This window comes from Diabrotica virgifera, chromosome 5 (genome assembly GCF_917563875.1).
Source record: "Diabrotica virgifera virgifera chromosome 5, PGI_DIABVI_V3a".
Classification (NCBI taxonomy): Eukaryota; Metazoa; Arthropoda; class Insecta; order Coleoptera; family Chrysomelidae; genus Diabrotica; species Diabrotica virgifera.
Window position 1 is genome coordinate 204,957,576 of NC_065447.1, and position 21,292 is coordinate 204,978,867.

Sequence of the window (21,292 nt, forward strand, 5' to 3'; positions counted from 1 at the left end):
GTGTTTTTTTTTTCTTTTTTTCCTAACCTAAGGATTATTAACTGGGATACATAAGTGCTCAGGGGTCTTTCAGAGCAAAATCAAACAAGACCAGACCACGGAAAGGAGGGTCAACAAATGGGGTAAACAAAGGTAACTTATATATATAATTTCACAATTTTAGTTTTATATTATTAATGTGTTTAATTAGGATCTCGTAGATACTTTTATCTTTTGTAGCAATCAGTGTTTGTAAACTAAAAGGTTTTCTTATGTGTTGTTTAGTATGAATTTGATTTATAAAATGTTCTACTTCTTTTTCTTTTAGTTTGCAATCTAATATCATATGTTCTGCGGATCTTAATTCTCCACATTCACAACAGTTTGTGTCAGACAATCCTATTTTATATTTATGTTCTGGAACTAAGGAGTGACCAAACCTAAGTCTACATATATATGATACCAGGACCTTGTTGCCTTGATAATCACTAAACCAGCCTTTAGATGGAATATCTGTTTGAATACTTTTATAATACAGTCCCTTTTTGGAGTTGGTATACCATTCTTTCCAGTTATTCATTTTGTTGTTATTAATATAAGCATATGCGTCATTTAGTGTTAGCTTATATTCACAGTTAGTTTCTAGTTCTGTAGCACTCTTTGCTAGTTTGTCTACAATTTCATTGTGTTTTAAATTGCAATGAGCTTTTATCCAGCAGAAAGATATTTCTTTGCCTTTGGATTTGAGTTCGATAAAGTTTCTTATTATTTCTATAATAATATGATTGTTATGTCCTGTCCACTTTTCCAATTTACTTAGAGCACTTTTGCTATCTGACAGTATTACGAATCTATTGTTGTTATTGTTGATCGTGGCTATGTATTGCATTGCTTTCAATATTGCTATTAGTTCGCCTGTAAATACCGTGGTATCTTCATCCAGTCCTATTCCTTCTTTGTACTGTGTTTTAGGGTCCCATATGGCAGCAGCAACTTTAGAGTTAATCTTTGAGGCATCTGTATAAATTTGGTAATACTGTGGGCATAGTGTTTCTATATCTGCATTAAACATAGAGTTCCTTAAATTCGCTGGAAAGTTCGAATAATCTTTCATGTAAATTGGCTGTATATTAGGAGTGCTATTTAGATATATTTGAAATGTGGGTGATATTTTTGATGTGTATAATTTATTTTTAAATTGGCGCAAGCTGTTATATGTTTCAGCAAGTAGTAAAGAAGGTTTTTTCTTCCAGTATTCACTCGTTAGGTCATGTATAAAAAGTTTTTGACACTTATCCCCTATTAAACTCTCTTTAGCAATACTTTTAAGTATAAACTTTTCGCATAGAGTTTTTCTTCTTAGATATAGTGGTGGTTCATTACACTCTATACTTAAATTTGACAATGGGGTGCTTATGAGAGCTCCGATAGATAATCGAAGGCATTTATTTGATAACACGTCTACTTTTTTAAGATGAGTTTTGGCTGCCTGATTATAAAATATGCATCCATAATCTAAAATAGATCTTATGTATGATCTGTACATTATTAATGAAATATTGGCATCTGCTCCCCAAGTTATGTGACTTACTGCTCGTAATGCATTATAACCTTTTTCAGCTCTTGTCACAATGTATTCAATATGGTCTTTCCAGCTCAGTTTTCTATCTAATATCATCCCCAAATACTTAATTTTAGGTTGAACTTTGAACTGGACGTTTTGTATTTTTACTAGTTCGGGAAGTTTTTGCTTTCTGGAGAATATGCAAATTTGTGTTTTATTTAAAGATATTGTTAAATTTAAGTGATACAAGTCTTCAAGTAAACAACTGTATACTTTATTTATTATTTTGCAGCCCTTTTCTATCTCGTTTTGGTCTACGTAAATACATATGTCATCTGCAAACTGTAATATTTTACCTTGGGTACTATTTGATATGCTTTTACCTATATCCGAAGTATAAATAGCATATAATATTGGGCTTAGAATACTTCCTTGAGGTATCCCAATGTTTGATATTCTGGGACCTAATAGTTTATTCCCAATTTGGATATACAAGATTCTATTACTGTAAAGTTTATAAATTCTCCAGCATAGTATATCTGGGATTCCTATTTTCTTCATTTGGTGATACAGGCTTACCAGATTAACATTGTCATATGCATTTTCGACGTCTATAAATGTAGCTACAACTGACTTATTAGTAGAAAATGAGTTGTAAACATCTAATACCAAGTGTGATAAGTTTTCCATTGTTGAACATGATTTTCGGAATCCAAATTGTGTTGGAGAGAGTCGAGAATTTTTCTCCAGCCAAAATTCTAATCTTTGTTTAATCATTCTCTCCAATGTTTTCAAGATACATGACGATAGCGAAATGCCTCTGTATGAATCAGGACAATTTGCGGGTTTGTATTGCTTGAGAATTGGGACTATAATATATTCTTTCCATGAGTTTGGAACTTCCATGCTTGTCCATATGCGGTTTATTATATTTAGTATTTGTATTTTTCTTTGGATAGGCAAATTATATAGCATACTATAGTGAATACTGTCCTTTCCTGGAGCTGAGTTGTTATTGTTTTTTAAGCAATTTTTAAGCTCTTCCAAATTAAATAATTCTGTTAGAAATTTACTGTCTTCAGTGATTGTACTGTTCGTTGTACATGTAATTTCTTCCTCTAGGACCCAAGGTCTGGCAATTTTGTTAAAGAATAGTTCGATCCATTCATTTTCAACTATTGGATTTTTAGGTGGATTATAGGCGTTTTTTAATTTTCTAATCTCACTCCATATTTTACCTATCGGTGTATTTTTGTTCAAACTATTACATACATTTTTCCATGAGGCTCTTTTACTATTTAAAATAATTCTTTTTTTATATGCTTCTGCTTGCTGATATTTTAAGTAATTTTCGTGATTAGATATTCTTTTAAATTGTAAAAAGGCCTCTTTTTGTAGTCTAATAGCCTCCCTACATTCATTATTCCACCATGGTTTATTAAATTTTGCATTGGTCACTTTTCTCTTCTCTGGAATGCTAATTTTACTAGCATCATTTATAGAATCATAAAACATTTGATATTCTTGTTCTGTATTTTGTCCTATATTGTCTTTTTGTTTATTGCTTAACAAGTAAGAGAAAACTGTCCAATCCGCTTTTTTAATATCCCATTTAATTCTATTTCTAATTATATCATTATTATCAAAACAGGTATTTACATTACTATCATGTGCAAATTCGATAACTACTGGATAATGGTCTGAACCCAGACTCATATTTTCTGTGTGCCAAGAGCATTTATAATAGATATCTCCTGAGCAAATTGTTAGATCTATAGCTGACTTATTTTTATTCATGGACCTCCGAATTAATGTTTCCGAACCGTCATTTAAGAAATTAAGTCCACATTCTTCCATAGCTTCAAAAAGATTTATCCCTTCGCGATCAGTTTCATCACATCCCCATATTTTATTATGGCAATTGAAGTCTCCCCCCACTAAAAATGGTTTGTTTAAACTATTAAAGAACCTGACCCACTCATTTTTCGATATACCTAGTTTAGGTTTTGCATATAGAGAATATAGATTTAAAATATTTTGATTTAAAATGACTTGTACTGCAACACACATTACATTATTTATTTTATAAAAATCTAAGTTATTCTGAAAATTTATGTTTTTATTTAATAATATTGCGACCCCTCCAAAACCTTGCGGTCTATCTTCGCGAAATATATTATATCGAGAAAAATTTATGTTTGTGTTTGGTTTCAACCAAGTTTCACTCAATAATATAGCCAAAAATTTATTTTTCGAAATGTCCCTTATTGTGTATTATCGATCGTGAATTCCACTGTAAGATTTTTTTACTTGTTAGATCCATTTAAAATTTTTTCTAGACTATCTTTAAATTCTTCCATAATTTGTTTATTTTCTGTCGGCAAAAGTTTTTTACCTAATATATTTTTAAAAATTGTTAATATATTTTCACTAAGGTTTTTGTTTGTTGTTTGGTTATTTGGTGTTACCTGTTTGTAATATTCTTAGGAATTGGTAGAGGCGGGTACGCAGAGGTGCTAGGATTGTTTAAAATATTTTCATGTTCTTCCGAATATGGGTAAACCGATTTATTTTGAGTGGCTTCGCTCCATTTCCTTTTTGTTGTTATTGTATATCTATTTCCTGCATTTGATGTTTTTAAGGCTGAGGTATAACTATTACTGTATTTTAATTTTGCTTCTTCAAATGCCATATTTTCGTTTACCATAAGATATTTGATAGCCTTTTGTTTCTCAAACTCAGGACATTTTGCTCGGTCCAGTGCTGAGTGTTTTCCAAAACAGAATAAACAAGTAGGCTCTGTTAACTCACATGCTTCAGATTCATGCTCCTGTCCACATTGTCCGCATCTTTTTTTCCCTCTACATTGACCAGTGACGTGGCCATACCTTAAACAATTTAGGCATTGTATTACTCTCGGTATATAGGTTTCGACTTGATATATCATTCTCTCAATGATAACTTCTTTTGGTATCATTTGTCCTCTAAAAGTCACCACTATCGTACCCGTCTCTATCAGCTCGTTGTTTGATTTTCTTTTCATTCTTTTTACACTTAATACCTTAAAATTACCATATTTACAAACAATAATGTCCTTTAATTCGTTTTCTGAGATACCTTTATCGACCCCTTTAATTACTCCACTTTTTTGTACCATAAAATTAGGAATGTATATGTCATAATCTTTTTCTAATAAATTTTTACTATCAATTAAAATATTTGCGCTTTTATATGAATTACATTCAATTCTAACTTTATTTCTACCAATAACGCTGATGTGAACTATATTATCTCTTACCGTAGGTTCTGCAGAAAGCACAAGACGCGCGGTGGCGATTCGATGTAGACGGCCAATGTGCCCGTTTCGGTTTTGTAAATAGACAAAATACGGTCCTTGGTCTCCTTGTGTATATTTATTTTTAATAGGTTTAATTAGCAACTGGTTTTCATTAGAATTATTGTTATCGCTTACCTGATAAACTGGAAAAAAGTTATTTGATTGTGTTTTTGCTACCTTTTGTACCTGTGAACTTGCATTTTGACTTATTTGTGTTTGTTTTTCCTCCTGATCCAGTTCCATATTATTAATATTTATCGTCCCTCCCCGATCGGGTGGATGTCCTTTGCCAATGGTATTGACTTCCATTTTATTAATTACCGACTCACCAAAACTAATTTTCACCGATCACACACGCAAAAACGAACTGTTCGCTTCGAATGCTAAATCGATACTGCGATTAATCAAATTAACCGAGATTGAATGTAAGTGGTCGATGGCAGTAATCGAATGGCGAGTATTTGAGTGGACTTACAATTTATTTACTTTAATTATTAAAAATATTGTACGCAATTTGCGATGTTATCAATTAAATGAATGTCAAAAAGTGAAATTCTGTAGTATTTTGTAATTATATTCATATAAAATAAATTAAAACTTTACCGATTTATTAATTATTCAGTATTGATAACTATCAATTAAACATCGAAATCGGCCATCTTGCAACTGTCATCACTGTCATGAAATTATTATGACGTCTAAAATTTAAAAAGTTCTTAAATTGTAAATTGCAAGTTAGTGTTAGTAGTAAAGAATGGTGTGTGGCCGCCTGTTACAACTTACAAGCAAGTCGGTTTGAAAGTGCTCTCTCGGAAAAATTGTGAATTTGGGTATGTACACTTTATATTTAAACTGAAGAACTGTCAACCATATACCAATAGATGCAAAGAAGAGTTTGAGAAGAAAGATTTCAAAAATATCATTCTATTCTTCTAATAAAAGGAAAAGTTCAAAATTAGTAAATTATTCCTTAAAATTAAAGTAAAAGTTTTTAGTATAACCAATTTTAATACATTAACTTTTTGCATTTTAAGTAACGTTTTTGTTCAAAACAGTAATTACGGTCTGCTAAAATAAAGGTGACCATACACTAAAATCTACCGAAGAAAAAATATGGAACAGAAAATTGATGCGATCCTTGAAAAACTACTAAAGTTAGACCTACTGGAAAAAAAAACATGAGAATGGAAGACAAAATCGACACAATCACTAAAGAATTGGCAGAACTAACAGAAGAAAATACAGAGTTAAAAGAAAAGAATCAAGAACTTCAAACAATATTGCAAATTCAAGAAAGAAGGGTAGAAGTATTAGAAAGAGAAGTAAGAAAAAAGAATCTGATCATCCAAGGAATAGAAGAGATCGAAAATGAAGACGAAACGCAGATCAAGCATAAGATTTCAGAAATTTCAAGAAAATTGCAAGTAGAACTAAATACAGATCAGGATATTATAGAGATACGAAGACTTGGTATCAAAACTGTTAATAAGAAAAGACCGATCCTCATAGAATTCAAAAATTGGAGTAAAAAAAACGAGGTCCTTAAAGAAACAAAGAAATTAAAAGGTACAGACATATTCATAAATGAAGACTATCCAAAACACATACAAATTCAAAGAAATGAACTTCGCAAATATCAAAAAGAAGCAAGAGAGAAAGGTCAAAATGCAGGTATCCGTTATAACAAATTGCTTCTAAATGGCGAATTATTCACTTTGAGTCAATTGCAAACCTTATCACAAGAAAATGAAGCTATAGTAATAGAAGACCAGAAGACGAATAGAGCTAGAAAATATGGTGATAGATCCCTCTCGGAGGAAGAGTTATCAATGGGCTCTACTACAGAAAGATCAACGAAAATAACGAAAACAGCGTACTCAAAAAACAAGTAACTAAAGCAAGTTGGACGGAGACAAAGAAAAAAGAAAATAGTACGAAAACAGCAATGGAAGAAGACACTACCGAAAACCGAAGAGAGAAATAAATACTCACTGTCGGTGCGGACGCCTGCAGCGTACTTAATAGTAACAGTAATGTTAAGGTGATTAATTATTATTATGGCGACGGCGTCCGCATTGAGGGTGAAAATAGTAATAGTTATAGGTACAATAAGAGAAATGATGATTTTTTTATGAGAACATTTGATAATTTTGATTTTGTTTTTAATAGTGACGTAGACTTTAATTTTAGGAATAGGGGTAAAGATAACAGAATTGTAAAGGTAGGTCAGAAAAACGAGCAAACTGCAATAATAAACCAAGACATAACTCCTCATACTTGTAATGTTAGGGAAAGTCCGGGCAATAATAGAGCAAGGAGTATTGGAAAGGACCGTCATCATAGGTTGACCGCTGGGGGCACATCGGGGGATTTTCCCAGCTCTAGTCAAATTAACGCAAAAAATCAAAATATAAGTAATGCTGAAATAAAAAGTGGCCTCGATGGCGACATAGAGACTGAATGTACGGAAGAGACTAGAAAACAGGATAAAACAAACAAAAAGGTGAATAAGTACAACAGGAAAAAGAAAAATAAGAAAAGTGGAAAAATTTTAATTGGAACTTGGAATATAAGAACATTAGGAGAAATAGGAGAACTACAAAACCTTATTGAACAAATAAAAATCTACAAAATAGATATTTTAGCGTTGCAGGAAATGAGATGGAAGAACGAAGATATCTGGGAATATGGAAAATATCTAATATGTCATGGTAATTCAAAAGGTGGACAAGGTGGGATGGGCTTCATAATAAGTGAAAGATACAAACATGCGGTAAAAAGCTTTACTAATATAAACGAAAGGATAGCTATTCTGAAAATGAAAGGCAAGTTCTTTGATATTAATTTCATTAATGTGCACGCACCTACAGAGGACAAAGAAGCAGAAGAAAAAGAAAATTTCTATGCCAGATTAGACCAAGAAGTGTCAAATATAAACAATTATAGCGTTAAAATACTTTTAGGAGATTTAAACGCAAAAATAGGAAGAGAGGAATTATATCAGGGAACAATAGGTGCACATAGCCTGCACAAAATAAGTAATGACAACGGGCAAAGAATCATAGATTTTGCAACAGACAAAAAAATGGTGATAAGCAGTACAAAATTTCCACATAAAAATATCCACAAAGAAACATGGGTTTCTCCCGATATGAAAACAAGAAACCAGATCGACCACGTCTTAATAGGAGCAAGACATGCTTCAGACATTTCAGATGTGAGAAGTCATAGAGGGGCAAACAGCAGCTCCGATCACCACCTTGTGCTAATTAAATATAAACAAAAAATTACCGCCAAAGAAACAGAAGAAGGTGAAAAAAAGATCAAATACGCCTCAGATATATTGGCCTCTAAGGAGGAAAACAGAGCAAGATATGAAACGAAAATAGAGAACATAATTGAACAGTATGATCAAGTAAATGAAAATCAGGTCAGAAATATCGAAGATAAATGGAGGGTCTTAAAAGAAGCAGTGATAACAGCTGCAAAAGAAGTAGTGGGGGAAAGCAAAGAACCTAGCCCAAAAAGATGGTATGACAAAGACTGCCAGAGACTAATGGAACAAAAAAACCAAGCTAGGCTTAAAATGCTGAACAACAGTACGGAAGAAACCAAAGAGGAATATACTACAAGAAGACGACAATTAAAAAAACATCTAAGATTTAAAAAGAGGAAACACAATAAAGATAAGATTGAAAGGCTAGAAGAATATGAACAAAAACGTGAAATAAAACTATTTTATAAGGAAATAAATCTTGAAAAAAAAGGTTTCCAACCAAGAACAAAATTATGCAAAGATAAAAATGGGGACTTAATAGCAGACGAAAAAGGAGTGCTAAAACGGTGGAGAGAACATTTTAATGAACTGTTGAATAAACCAAATCAACGTTACGAAACAGAAGAGCTAAGATTAGTAGGAGAGATTGAAGTAGACCAATATGAACCAACAGAAGCAGAAATAAAAGAGGTAATAAAAAAATGAAAAATAACAAAGCCCCAGGATGCGACACAATAACTGTAGAAATGTTAAAATATGGAGGACATAGAATACAGAGTGAAATATCAAAGTTAATACTAGAAATATGGACCACAGAAATAATGCCGGAACAATGGAAAATTGCAGTGATATGCCCTATACATAAGAAGGGAGATAAGTTAGATTGCAATAATCACCGAGGAATATCACTACTAAATGTTGGATACAAAATATTTAGCAAAATATTGGAATTAAGACTAAATAATATAATGGAACAAACAACAGGGGATTATCAAGGAGGTTTCAGGAAAGGCAGGTCAACTATAGACCAAATATTTACAGTAAGGCAAACGCTGGAAAAATTCTACGAGCGGAATACCGAACTACATCATCTATTTGTAGATTTCAAACAAGCGTATGACTCAATAATTAGAAAGGAATTATATAGCGCAATGCAAGAGTTAAATGTACCAAAAAAACTAATCAGATTAGTAAAACTATGCCTAACCAACACCAAAGCAAAAGTAAGGATCCAAAATCAACTGTCCGATGAATTTAACATTAATGAAGGTCTAACACAAGGGGATGCACTGTCAACAACACTTTTTAATCTTGCGTTGGAACAAGTAATCAGGAAAACTCCTATAGATAGGGATGGTACAATATTTACAAAGCTCAATCAGATCGTTGCCTACGCAGATGATATAGACATAATCAGCTGGACATTAAAAGACCTAGAAAAAATTTATACATATTTTAAAGAAGCGGCACAGACTATGGGTCTAGAAGTTAATGTCTCAAAGACAAAGTACATGATAACAACTCGGGAAAAAGTACAAACGAAAGGCAACATATCTCTGAGCGGGTAAATATTTGAAAGAGTGGACCGTTTCAAATATTTAGGATCAACAATAACAGAAGGAAATAAAAACAGTGATGAGGTAACAGTAAGAATTTCGCTTGGAAACAAATGCTTCTACAGCCTACAAAATATCATAAAGTCAAAATCAGTATCGATTAATTCAAAAGTAAAAATATACACAACAATAATGAGACCTGTAGTAATGTATGCATCAGAAACATGGGCCTTGACTAGTGAACAAGAGGAACAACTTCTTAGATGGGAAAGAAAAATCTTAAGGAAAATATATAGACCTATACAGGAGAATGGAGAATGGCGTATAAGAATGAACCACGAAATAAACAGAGTGTTTAACAGACCTACTATCACAAAAGAAATACGAAGTAAACGACTGAGTTGGTTAGGACACGTAGAAAGGATGGATGATAAGAGAAATACAAAAAAAGTACTTAGAAAAGAATTAAATGGGAAAAGACCGAGAGGTAGGCCTAGAAAGAGATGGACTGATGGTATTAACCAGGATTTGAAAGACCTAGGAATACGAGAATGGGAAAAACAAGCAAAGGAAAGAAAAACATGGGCAGCTATAGTCAAACAAGCAAAGCACACATAACGCCGAAAAGACCTCCTCAAAAAAAGAAACAAGATAGTAATATTTTAGATAAATATCGTTTAGAACTTTTGAGGAGTTATGCGTGTGGCTGGCCTCCACACCATGTAAAACTTTAGAGCCTAGAAACCCCAACGGGCGACCATGGCCCTCCATGGGCTGTCAGCGGTCACCGATGATGAAGTTAGTGTTAAAACCAATATCAAATGATGTTGGTAAATATTATTTTATATCAATAAAACATATCTTAACCGATTGTCAAATATACCAGCAAACGAGAAGTAAACTTAACCTTCCCAGGGACATATCTGAGCTTCTTAGAGACAATACAAATATCAACAATATCATACAGTTTTTAACGGAAATAGGAATAAAAGACATTTAATTGTGTCACAAATTTTTCAGGTATACTTTTTTTAGTACATATATATTTACTTAATATTACAATCTCTTTTTATTTTTGAAGATATTCTTCTTTAGCGGCGAATCGATTGAGGGTAAAATTTGATTGATCCGCGCGCATGCGCACACCGACAGTATGGTATTAATCGTTATACGGGCTCTGATTGGGTGTTGAAATTTTGAAATGATCTGTCAATAATTGTTCAATATGGAGGTATTCGGTAAACAAAAATATTGTATTAGTTTTTATTGATGTGTGCACAGAAATAAAATCAAATTTATAATTATAGTGACTTTTTAAATAGTTTTGAAAAGCCGCAGGTACGTAATTCTAAATGTTTCAGTTGGAAATACCTAATAGTTTCAATACCTATAAATTTGGAAAATGTAAACAAAATAATGTAGTTACCTATTTATTAATTTACATAATCTGATTACGAACAAACTTTCTACAAATCTTCATCTCATATATTGTTTTCTTACTCTATATTTTGTTGTATTTTATTTCGACAAAAATCAAACTAATAATTTTATTAAATTCATATAAATTTATGGTGTAAACGTTTAGTTTGTGTATATTCCCACATGACGTATACGCGAATGTGGTGCAGTTTGAAATACCGTCAACTTTCGTACGGCGCGGTAGACGTGAAGTGGGTTCAAGTCCCAAGCAATTTATAATTTTTTTATTTTCTTTTTTAGATTTTATGATTTTAAGTATATTATTATATAATTTTTGAAGATATTCTACTTTTTTGAAAGTGGTAGATAAGAAAGTTAGTTTGATTTTTAAATAAAATAAGTACAAATAACCTTTTAAGTATATTTACTTCGTTTAAATTACCTATTATATAATAGAAGAATATCTTCTTACGTGCGTACAAAGTACACACACATTCTTTTTTAATATGTATTTTCCATTGTTGTCGTTTATAACCCCAGTGGTTCGGATGACATTAAATTTAAAAAATATGTGTTGGTGATAAAATTTTGTATGCACCACGTCAGTAAAGACTCCTTATCGAACTCGTCTGTTACTCGCCTCGCTCGCTACGCTCGCTCTTTTCGTAATATCAGACTAGTTCGATAAAAATTCACTTTACTGACTTGGTACATAAATAACTATTTCTCGAGAATGGGTGACTCTGGAGATAAATTACGAATCAGGTCGATTTTTATTTTTAAATTATAATTTTTTGTCATATATATCATACTAGTGACGTCATCCATCTGGTCGTGATGACGCATCCATCTGGGCGTGATGAATTACAAGATATAGTAAATAATATTTATACAGCGGAATAGGAATATGGTCTCAACATTAACATACAAAAACGAAATTAACGATAATCAAAAGACAATCACATATTCAAGCACCGTTTACAATAAACGACCCACTTATAGACAGAGTTGAGAAATTCAAATAACTTTAAGAGTTACCTTAAACAGTAAATGCGATTACCATGCAGGAGTGTAGATACGAGTAACAAAAGTTAGAAATACTTTAACCAAATTCAATAATTACAACGCAAAACTCTTTTGGGTCTCCGTATTGGAGTCCTCAAATGGGACATAATATGGTCAATAATAATGTACGGTAGTGAGGCCTGGTCACTTAAAGTAAGATTGCTAAATCGTATTGAAGTGCCGTCTCCCATTCAGAGGTTGGATATTATCATCACTATCTTTACTGTATCTACAACTGATATAAAGACTTCTATTGGACTGCATTTAAACCAGTTCCTTAAATTGTTCAATCATTATATTCCCCTTCTTCCTATACTCTCTTTCCTTCTCTTATCTTTCCCATTATTACCAATCTTAGCATATCATATCGCTGTGCCCTCATTACCTGTCCTAGATTATGTGAGTTTCTTATTTTTATTGTGTTAATTAAAATTTCATGGGTAGACTATATTACAAATTGTGAAGAGGTCTTAAGAAGACTAATATCCAAGGAAAGCTTTTAAACATCGTTAAGAAGCGAAGGGTCTTATTAATGGACCATATTTTACAGTTGAGTCCGCGAGTCTTTACCCGTGCGTCATCATTTAAAGCATACGAAATAAGTCGGAAATCTATTTCACGCAACAACAACTGACAGAAAGTGGCTACTGTTCCGATTACGGGTTTTATTATAAAATTTGACGTTATCAAATATATATAATGTCAAATGTAAGTTTTGCTTCAAAATTTTTGTGCAGAATTACAGCTACATTTGAAGTAGCTTAATAAATTCTTTTATTATTATTGATTAATAAATAAATAAACAATTTATAAAAAATTCAATAACATATTTTATTTTTGTTATTTTATTCACTTTGACGGAAATCTAAACACATTCATTTTTTTACTGTGTGAATGACGTTAGCTTTGTATGTTTTAAATATTAATTGCCAAAATATAATTATTTACCTTAAAATTTCAAAGCCCAATATAAAATTTTTAATGTTGTTCTGAAGCTATTTTCTTGTGGCATTTTTACAATTTTAACTATTTAGAATGGGAAATAAGCCACAATATTATTAAAAAATGATTTTTATTAACGTTTCGACGCCCAAATCGGGTGCCGTTGTCAAAATACAAAATACTATTAATATAAACAAAAATGTTGTTGCTTAGTAAAAAAATTCTTCTAATAATTTATTTATTTTACTCATTTATATCGGCAATTCAGATACATGTGATATATTTTAAAGTAGAAGACTTTAAAATGATATTGCCAATATTTTTTTTTTTTGTGACGGATATTCTTGAGTTGGTGTTGATTTCATGTAATCGAATGAACTATCTTTCAGTAAAGTCGTCCCAGGAACGCAACTCATAAATATTGGCAATATCATTTTAAAGTCTTCTACTTTAAAATGTATCATATGTATCTGAATTGCCGATATAAATGAGTCAAATTAAATAAATTATTAGAAGAATTTTTTTACTAAGCAACAACATTTTTGTTTATATTAATAGTATTTTGTATTTTGACAACGGCACCCGATTTGGGCGTCGAAACGTTAATAAAAATCATTTTTTAATAATATTGTGGCTTATTTCCCATTCTAAATAGTTAAAAATATAAAATTTGTTGTGAAAACAACTGTTTGTGTAATATAAAGAAACTTCAAAACGCAAAAATTCGGCAAACACCGCAAAAAATTCAACTGACTGACAGCCACAAAAGTAAACAAAGCAGAAACGTCAAACAAATTGTGCTTAAAATATGAAAACATACCGAATCGTCTTTTTTTGTACCTATCTCTTTTCAATGCACTGAGTCTAGATGGTTCATAAAAATAACATGTGTTTTTACTTAATAACAAACGGCAGCTGGTTTGTCATGAGTTTTATGCGTGGAAGAGAATGATGCTAGATAAAAAGTATGTGTTTTATCTCGCCAGGTATTAATGACGCACGGGTAAAGACTCGCGGACTCAACTGTAAGAGACGACATATTACTTATCAACTTTTAAAAATCATTTTAATAGCCCAAATGACGCTATGAGATGCAAAGTGGCCTAATCCCAAAATTCAACAAATAAGAAAAACGGTTTTGAAGTTTAGATATTTTCAAACTGGAATTACACTGTTAATGTTAAAAGTTATAGTGTAATTATTGTTTGCGGAACCATATAGAATTTTGATATATTTTTTTACTTAAATTACTTAAATAAGGGATAACTTTAATGTAATAAACGTGTTTTGGTAAAATTGCAGGTTAGGCCACTTTGCATCACATATCGTCAAATATACGGTCGAATGGGACCAGATCGCAAACGACACTCATAATTCAGGGACATGGAAACTGGTGTGATATACCTAATATCAATCTACAGATAGGAAGAGAAGAAGAATGATCCTTCAGCATAATCCAACCAGAATGAACGCCTACACGTTGCATAGCATACGGCATCAGAAAAAGAAGAAGAATATTATGGTCAAATGGAGCCGTTCCTACGTAAATCTGTAGGCGTTAGACTGTTAAACATCCGGCAAATGAAATCTTTATAGTCTAAGATACAATATAAGGTCGATTGCACCGATCTGTTTAATGGATAAAAATGATTTGATATGTAAATTAGCATGTTAACAATTACAAAAAACAAGATTTGCCCGATCTAATCTTGTTCTAACTATAACTAATTAATAATTACACAATGACATTTTTTTATAAATAAAAAAAAATTTCGACCCGGGCAGATGTTATTTCAGATTTTTTAGGTCATTCTAAACAAAACAGGTCTTTTGTAATTTTTCTCTACAGTTGACCGTTTTCTAGTTATAAACAATTTAAAACTGAAAAAAGAACGAAAGATGACGATTTTCAAGGCTCAAAAACAAAAACAAAAACAAGTATAAAATATCATTTTTGAAAATACGAAGTACTTAAATTCAAGTTCAAACCCTATTCTATCAGTTCTTGATAAGTCTTTTGGACTTATTTCATTTTGAAACATTGTTTTTTAGTTTTTAATGCCCGTTTTCCCATAAGAAACCTTCCTCGTTACAATTAAAAAAATATGTTTTAGAATAAAATATCGTTAAAATTCTTATTGAAACCTGATAGAAAAGGTTTGAACTTGAATTTATGTACTTGATGATTACAAAAATGATATTTTTTAGTTATGTTTTTGAGCCTTGACAATTGTCATCTTTCGTTCGTTTTTCATTTTTAAATTGTTTGTAACTCAAAAACGATCAACTTTTAAGAATAAATAAAAAAGACCTTTTTTGTTTAGAATGATCCAAAAAATTTGAAATAATATCCGCCCGCGTCGAAAATTTTATTTTAAAATTCATAAAAAAAATGTAATTTTTTAATTATTAATTAATTATAGTTAGAAAACCCGTGTTGAGCTGCCCCCCCCCACTTGCAAAAATCAAAAAACAAATAGCCCTGATTTATGAGCTATTTATGAGCTTTCATATTCCGCAAACTAAAAATTTTGAGCTCGTTCCACTGAGCAGGAATTTAATACTTTAGTGGAGGGGGGGCTGAGTCAGCCCCCCCACTACTTAAAAATAGGAATATTGAATCGGCTTTTGCGGCAGAATTACGAGCTATTTATGAGCTCTTGAAATTATATAGTTTCGATTTTTGAGCTCATCCCCTTCACCCCCAAACAACCCTTTAATTGATTTAACTTAAGAGAAAAATGCTGAGAAAACTTAAAATATATCGTATTGCGGATATAATTCCTATAGCTTATATACTCTAAGAATAAACTATTAAATCACGTGCATTTCGATTATTGAGATACAACCCCTTCGCAAGAAAACCACCCTATCTTCCCGGCTTAAGAGAAAGTTGTACCTAAAATGCATTAAATTAATTATTTGGCGACTACATATCATTAATTAATTTATAAGCTTCCAAATTACGCGCATTTAGATCAGTAAATTGCAATTTATTTTGTATAGTGCAGTCACTGAAGGTAAAAAATCAACGATTACCTTCAATTTCGGTGAACCTTCATCGATTTTCACGAAAATTGGTCAGTGGTTAGAGGATACGTCAAGAAACAAAGGTGACATGGTACCACCTTGCGCTTTTACCCTGAGGGTGGATACCGCCCCTTCTCGGGGGTGAAAATTATTTTATAAAAAATAACTGCACAAATCAATAAAAGAACAAATTAAAAGCCAAATTTATTTTATAAAGTTATTAAAATAAGTCAATACTTTTTAAGTTATTAAAGATCAAAGATTTTAATTATTCGTGAAAAAGCAATTCATGTTTTGAAGCGGTTTTTCGTAAATCACTGAAAAACTGTAAGTTTTTACAGAAAAGTTAATAGTAGTTTAATTCGTATAGCTTATATTCTAAGAATAAACTCTTGAATAACGCGCCTTTCGATTATAGAGCTACAACCCTTTCGCAAGAAAACCATCCCATATTCCCGGCTTAATAGAGAGTTGTACTTAAAATAATTTAAAGTAATTATTTGGCGACTACATATCGTTTAATAATTTATGAGCTCGCAAAATATACGCATTTTAATGATTGAATTGCCATTTTCTTTCTATAGTGCAGTCACTGAAGGTAAAAATCAAATATGACCTTCGATTTCGGTAAATCTCCATTTATTTTCACGAATTGACAATAACAACTTGCGGTTTTAGCCTGGGGTATATGTCACTCCTTCTCGGGGGTGAAAATTACTTTATTAAAAATAACCCCACAAATCGAGAGAGGAACAAATTGTAAGCAAAATTTGTTATTTAATGTTATTAATAAATTAATACTTTTTGAGTTATTAAAGATCAAATATTATAATTTTTGTGAAAGATAATGCATGCTTTAAAGCGATTTTTCATAAATAACTCAAAAACTGTAAGTTTTTGCAAAAAGTTTTCATCACTAAAATTGAAGCTAATAAAAAATATAATAAATTGCTTACTTGAAAAACCCTTTAATGTTAATTTAAAGTAAGTTATTGGTAATTAAATGTATTTTTTTTTTCTGCGACTGTTCAAATCTAAAGATTCAAGCTTAAATAACGTTAGAGAGATGCATTTTATAACACTTAGGTACTAAATACTTGTCAAAGTACTTAGAAATACATATCAAAAATGAGCTCCAGAAAAAGATGATAGCATCAAAATCCGCTCACCAATTTTCGTGAAAATGAATGGAGATTTACCGAAATTGAAGGTCATGATTTTTACTTTCAGTGACTGCACTATAGAAAGAAACTGGCAATTCAATAATTGAGATGCGTACATCTTGCGAGCTCATAAATTATTAAACGATATCTAGTCGCCAAATAATTAATTTAAATTATTTTAAGTACAACTCTCGCTTAAGCCGGGAATATGGGATGGTTTTCTTGCGAAGAGGTTGTAGCTCAATAATCGAAAGGCGCCTGATTTAAGAGTTTATTCTTAGAATATGAGCTATCGAATTAAACTACTATTAACTTTTTTGTAAAAACTTACAGTTTTTCAGTGATTTACGAAAAACCGCTTCAAAACATGCATTTTTTACACGAATAATTAAAATTTTTGATCTTTAATAACTTAAAAAGTATTGACTTATTTTAATAACTTTATATAATAAATTTTGCTTATAATTTGTTATTTTATAGATTTGTGCAGTTATTTTTTATAAAATAATTTTCGCCCTCGAGAAGGGGCGGTATCCACCCTCAGGGTAAAGGCGCAAGGTGGTACCATGTCACCTTTGTTTCTTGAGGTATCTTCTAACCACTGATCAATTTTCGTGAAAATCGATGAAGGTTCACCGAAATTAAAGGTAATCGTTGATTTTTACCTTCAGTGACTGCATTATACAAAATAAATTGCAATTTACTGATCTAAATGCGAGTAATTTGGAAGCTTATAAATAAAGACCGGATTATATGTTCCTGTTTTGACTGAAATATGTACATATATATGTCTGAAATATGAGTAAAATATGTTGAAAATATTCCCTAAAAGTTTAAAATATGTTGAAAATATTCCCTAAAAGTTTAAAATATGTTAAAAATATGTGGAATATGTGAAAAACATTTTAGTTAACAATATAAACATTAAACATTAACAATATAAATTCAGCAAATAAGACTTACCCGCTTATTCATTGACAATAAAAATAATATGTGCCCCATAAACTATAGCAATTTAAATAGCTTGTTTAATCGAATTCCCAAAATAAATATCAACTAAAATTGTAACATTATCATTATCAACTGACTATTTGAGCAAATGCTTTGCAGAACACTGTTTCTTCGTTCAAAACTAATTCTGGAACGGTTTTGATCCAAGAGACCACCAAACAGTTTTTCACTTTAGGCATTTTTAAGAATCACTCGAGCATACAACTAGCACCTCACATTGTTGTATGTTTCTGAATAATGACAATTTGTGAATGGGAAATATTTCTTGATATAACCGGCTTGAGGTGCCGGCATAACATAAACTATGATGAATCATAGATCATAGTCGTAAAATAAATGGAACTATAATACGCTTTGCCTGGAACCCAGAAGCGGTCCTAAAGAAAGACAAAATTTACCTGCTATTCAATTTGGATGGTGGGTTTTTCCCTAGGTCTGCGACGAATCTTGTGACATCAACAAAAATTTCGCTAAAATTTGTTAAAAATATGCCAAAATATGTCAAACGGTCGAAAATATGTTCAAACTATCCAAATATGTTAAAAAATCGAAAATTTTCTAAATATGTAAAACTAAATAAGTGTCAAACGCCTTTAATTATCATAATTCGTCCACATCCTGAAGCGTTTGATTATATCTTTGATGGTTATCGATATGCAAAAAACATATAATCCGGTCTTTACTTATAAATTATTAAATGATATGTAGTCGCCAAATAATTAATTTAATGCATTTAAGTACAACTTGCCGGGAAGATAGAGTGGTTTTCTTGCGAAGGGGTTGCAGCTCAATAATCGAAATGCACGTGATTTAATAGTTTATTCTTAGAGTATATAAGCTATAGGAATTATATCCGCAATACGATATATTTTAAGTTTTCTCAGCATTTTTCTCTTAAGTTAAATCAATTAAAGGGTTGTTTGGGGGTGAAGGGGATGAGCTCAAAAATAGAAACTATATAATTTCAAGAGCTCATAAATAGCTCGTAATTCTGCCGCAAAACCGATTCAATATTCCTATTTTTAAGTAGTGGGGGGGGGGGCTGACTCAACCCCCCCACTAAAGTATTAAATTCCTGCTCAGTGGAACGAGCTCAAAATTTTTAGTTTGCGGAATATGAAAGCTCATAAATAGCTCATAAATCAGGGCTATTTGTTTTTTAGTTTTTGCAAGTGGGGGCAGCTCAACACGGGTAGTTAGAACAAGATTAGATCGGGCAACCCTTGTTTTTTGTATTTGTTAGCATGCTAAATTACATATCCAATAATTTTTATCCATTAAACAGATCGGTGCAAATCGACCTTATATCGGATCCTCTACTGTTATGTTACAGAATTTTATCGGTTCCCACCATACTCATTGTTCTATTGGTTTATTTGTCTAACATGACTAGTGATTCTTGGGAAAAAGTAAGAATGTTTCTCCAGTTTTACTAACCCGATTGGCACAAACATTATAAAATTATTAAACACCTTATAAAACAACACATAGCGTTTTTGATTAAAAACCAATTAAACTTAAAAATAGAAATAGCTTAATACATAAAACTCACCTTTAGCAGTATTGATTTGATATGTTATATCAGCATTACCATGTAAACCAAATACCTCTGGGCTATCTGTGGCTGGTAGACTATTTATATAGTCAATATATCCCTGAAGATTTCTAGTTTGTGGAACTTTATACGCTTTATAAAACTCAAAGCCTGGCCTTAGTAACACATCGCAAAACCACACCTAAAATCAATTAATGAAATCAAACATAATTTAAAATTAAACGAGATTTAAAACCAAGCCTGGGTAGAGATTTCCACATTATTAGTCCAAGAAATGAAGCTTAAAACAGGACAAAACCTCGCAATTTTTACAGAATGGACCGACTTGCATGAAAATATGGAATTAAGTTCACCTTACCCTCTACTTCAAAATCTATAGTACGCCGAAGGGCAGTTTTTACGTTTTAAGGGTGAAAACTACCCCTTATTGCTAACATCTATAAAGAAGCTTAAAAGGACTGAAATTTGTTCAGATGCATTAAATATTATTTAAGCCTAATAATATTTACTAAAACCCTTTAAAATTACATTTTTAATGGTAAAACTATCCCTAATCTCTCAATTTCTCAAATTTGCTCAAAATGGCTCAAAAAAGCTTAAGAAGGATAAAATTTGGATCGAATGATTTAGGTAATAATGGTTTGATATTCTCATTATAATTTCTGAGTATGTCAACACTTAAAAATTTATTTTTATGGTTGAAAGCTACCCCACATTCCGAACTCTACAAAAAAGTTTATACTTTTGCATTTCAGGTACACAACTGATAAATGCATTTTAGGTACCTAAGTTGTATAGAAAAAAGATTTGATGACTTTGTACAAACATTTTTTGATATTTTTCGGTTTTTGTATTACATTTTTTTGTCTTTTTCTTATCTAGCTTAATTTCCTCAAAAAGAAGTTGTTTATTTCTATTCTAAAATAAAATAATTTAGTGCATTTTAAAGATTACATCTTAAGCTTTAAAAAACAACTATAAAATTGTAATTTAAATCTGTTCAAACTTGAGTAATGCCCACTTAAAATAGTGGTAATTCTGTAAAACTACGTTTTTAAAAATTACATTTTTTGAGGCGTCGTATCATTTGAACTAATTTTTTTTTTATGAAACATCGTTTAGTAAAATGTTTGAAACGTAAGTTGTGCACATTTGAGAGTTTTATACGTAAAATTGTATTAGTTAAACATTTTTAAATAATTTTGAAACAAAAATCATGTAAGTCTCACTCTCCGCCCACACCGTACCTACTTATGCCCACATATTTTATTTCTTTTTATTATAACTATAAGGTAGCTTTATTATTCTTCTTTTAGTTCCATTTGTAAAATTTAATTTGATTGATTAGTTAAAGAATTATATTAAAATAACTAAACCGTGAGCTTCGCCGAACG

At 31.3% G+C, this 21,292-nt stretch overlaps 1 protein-coding gene across 1 annotated transcript in view; it reads right to left on the reverse strand.

The window, feature by feature from the left end:
• The window catches only part of LOC126885269 (dynein axonemal heavy chain 5), a 356,025-nt gene that overhangs the window by 20,431 nt on the left and 314,302 nt on the right, over positions 1-21,292 (reverse strand). Inside the window, exon 55 of the mRNA XM_050651757.1 lies at positions 19,896-20,079. Coding sequence (XP_050507714.1) covers positions 19,896-20,079 — 184 coding nt within the window. The remainder of the gene's footprint in view (positions 1-19,895; positions 20,080-21,292) is intronic.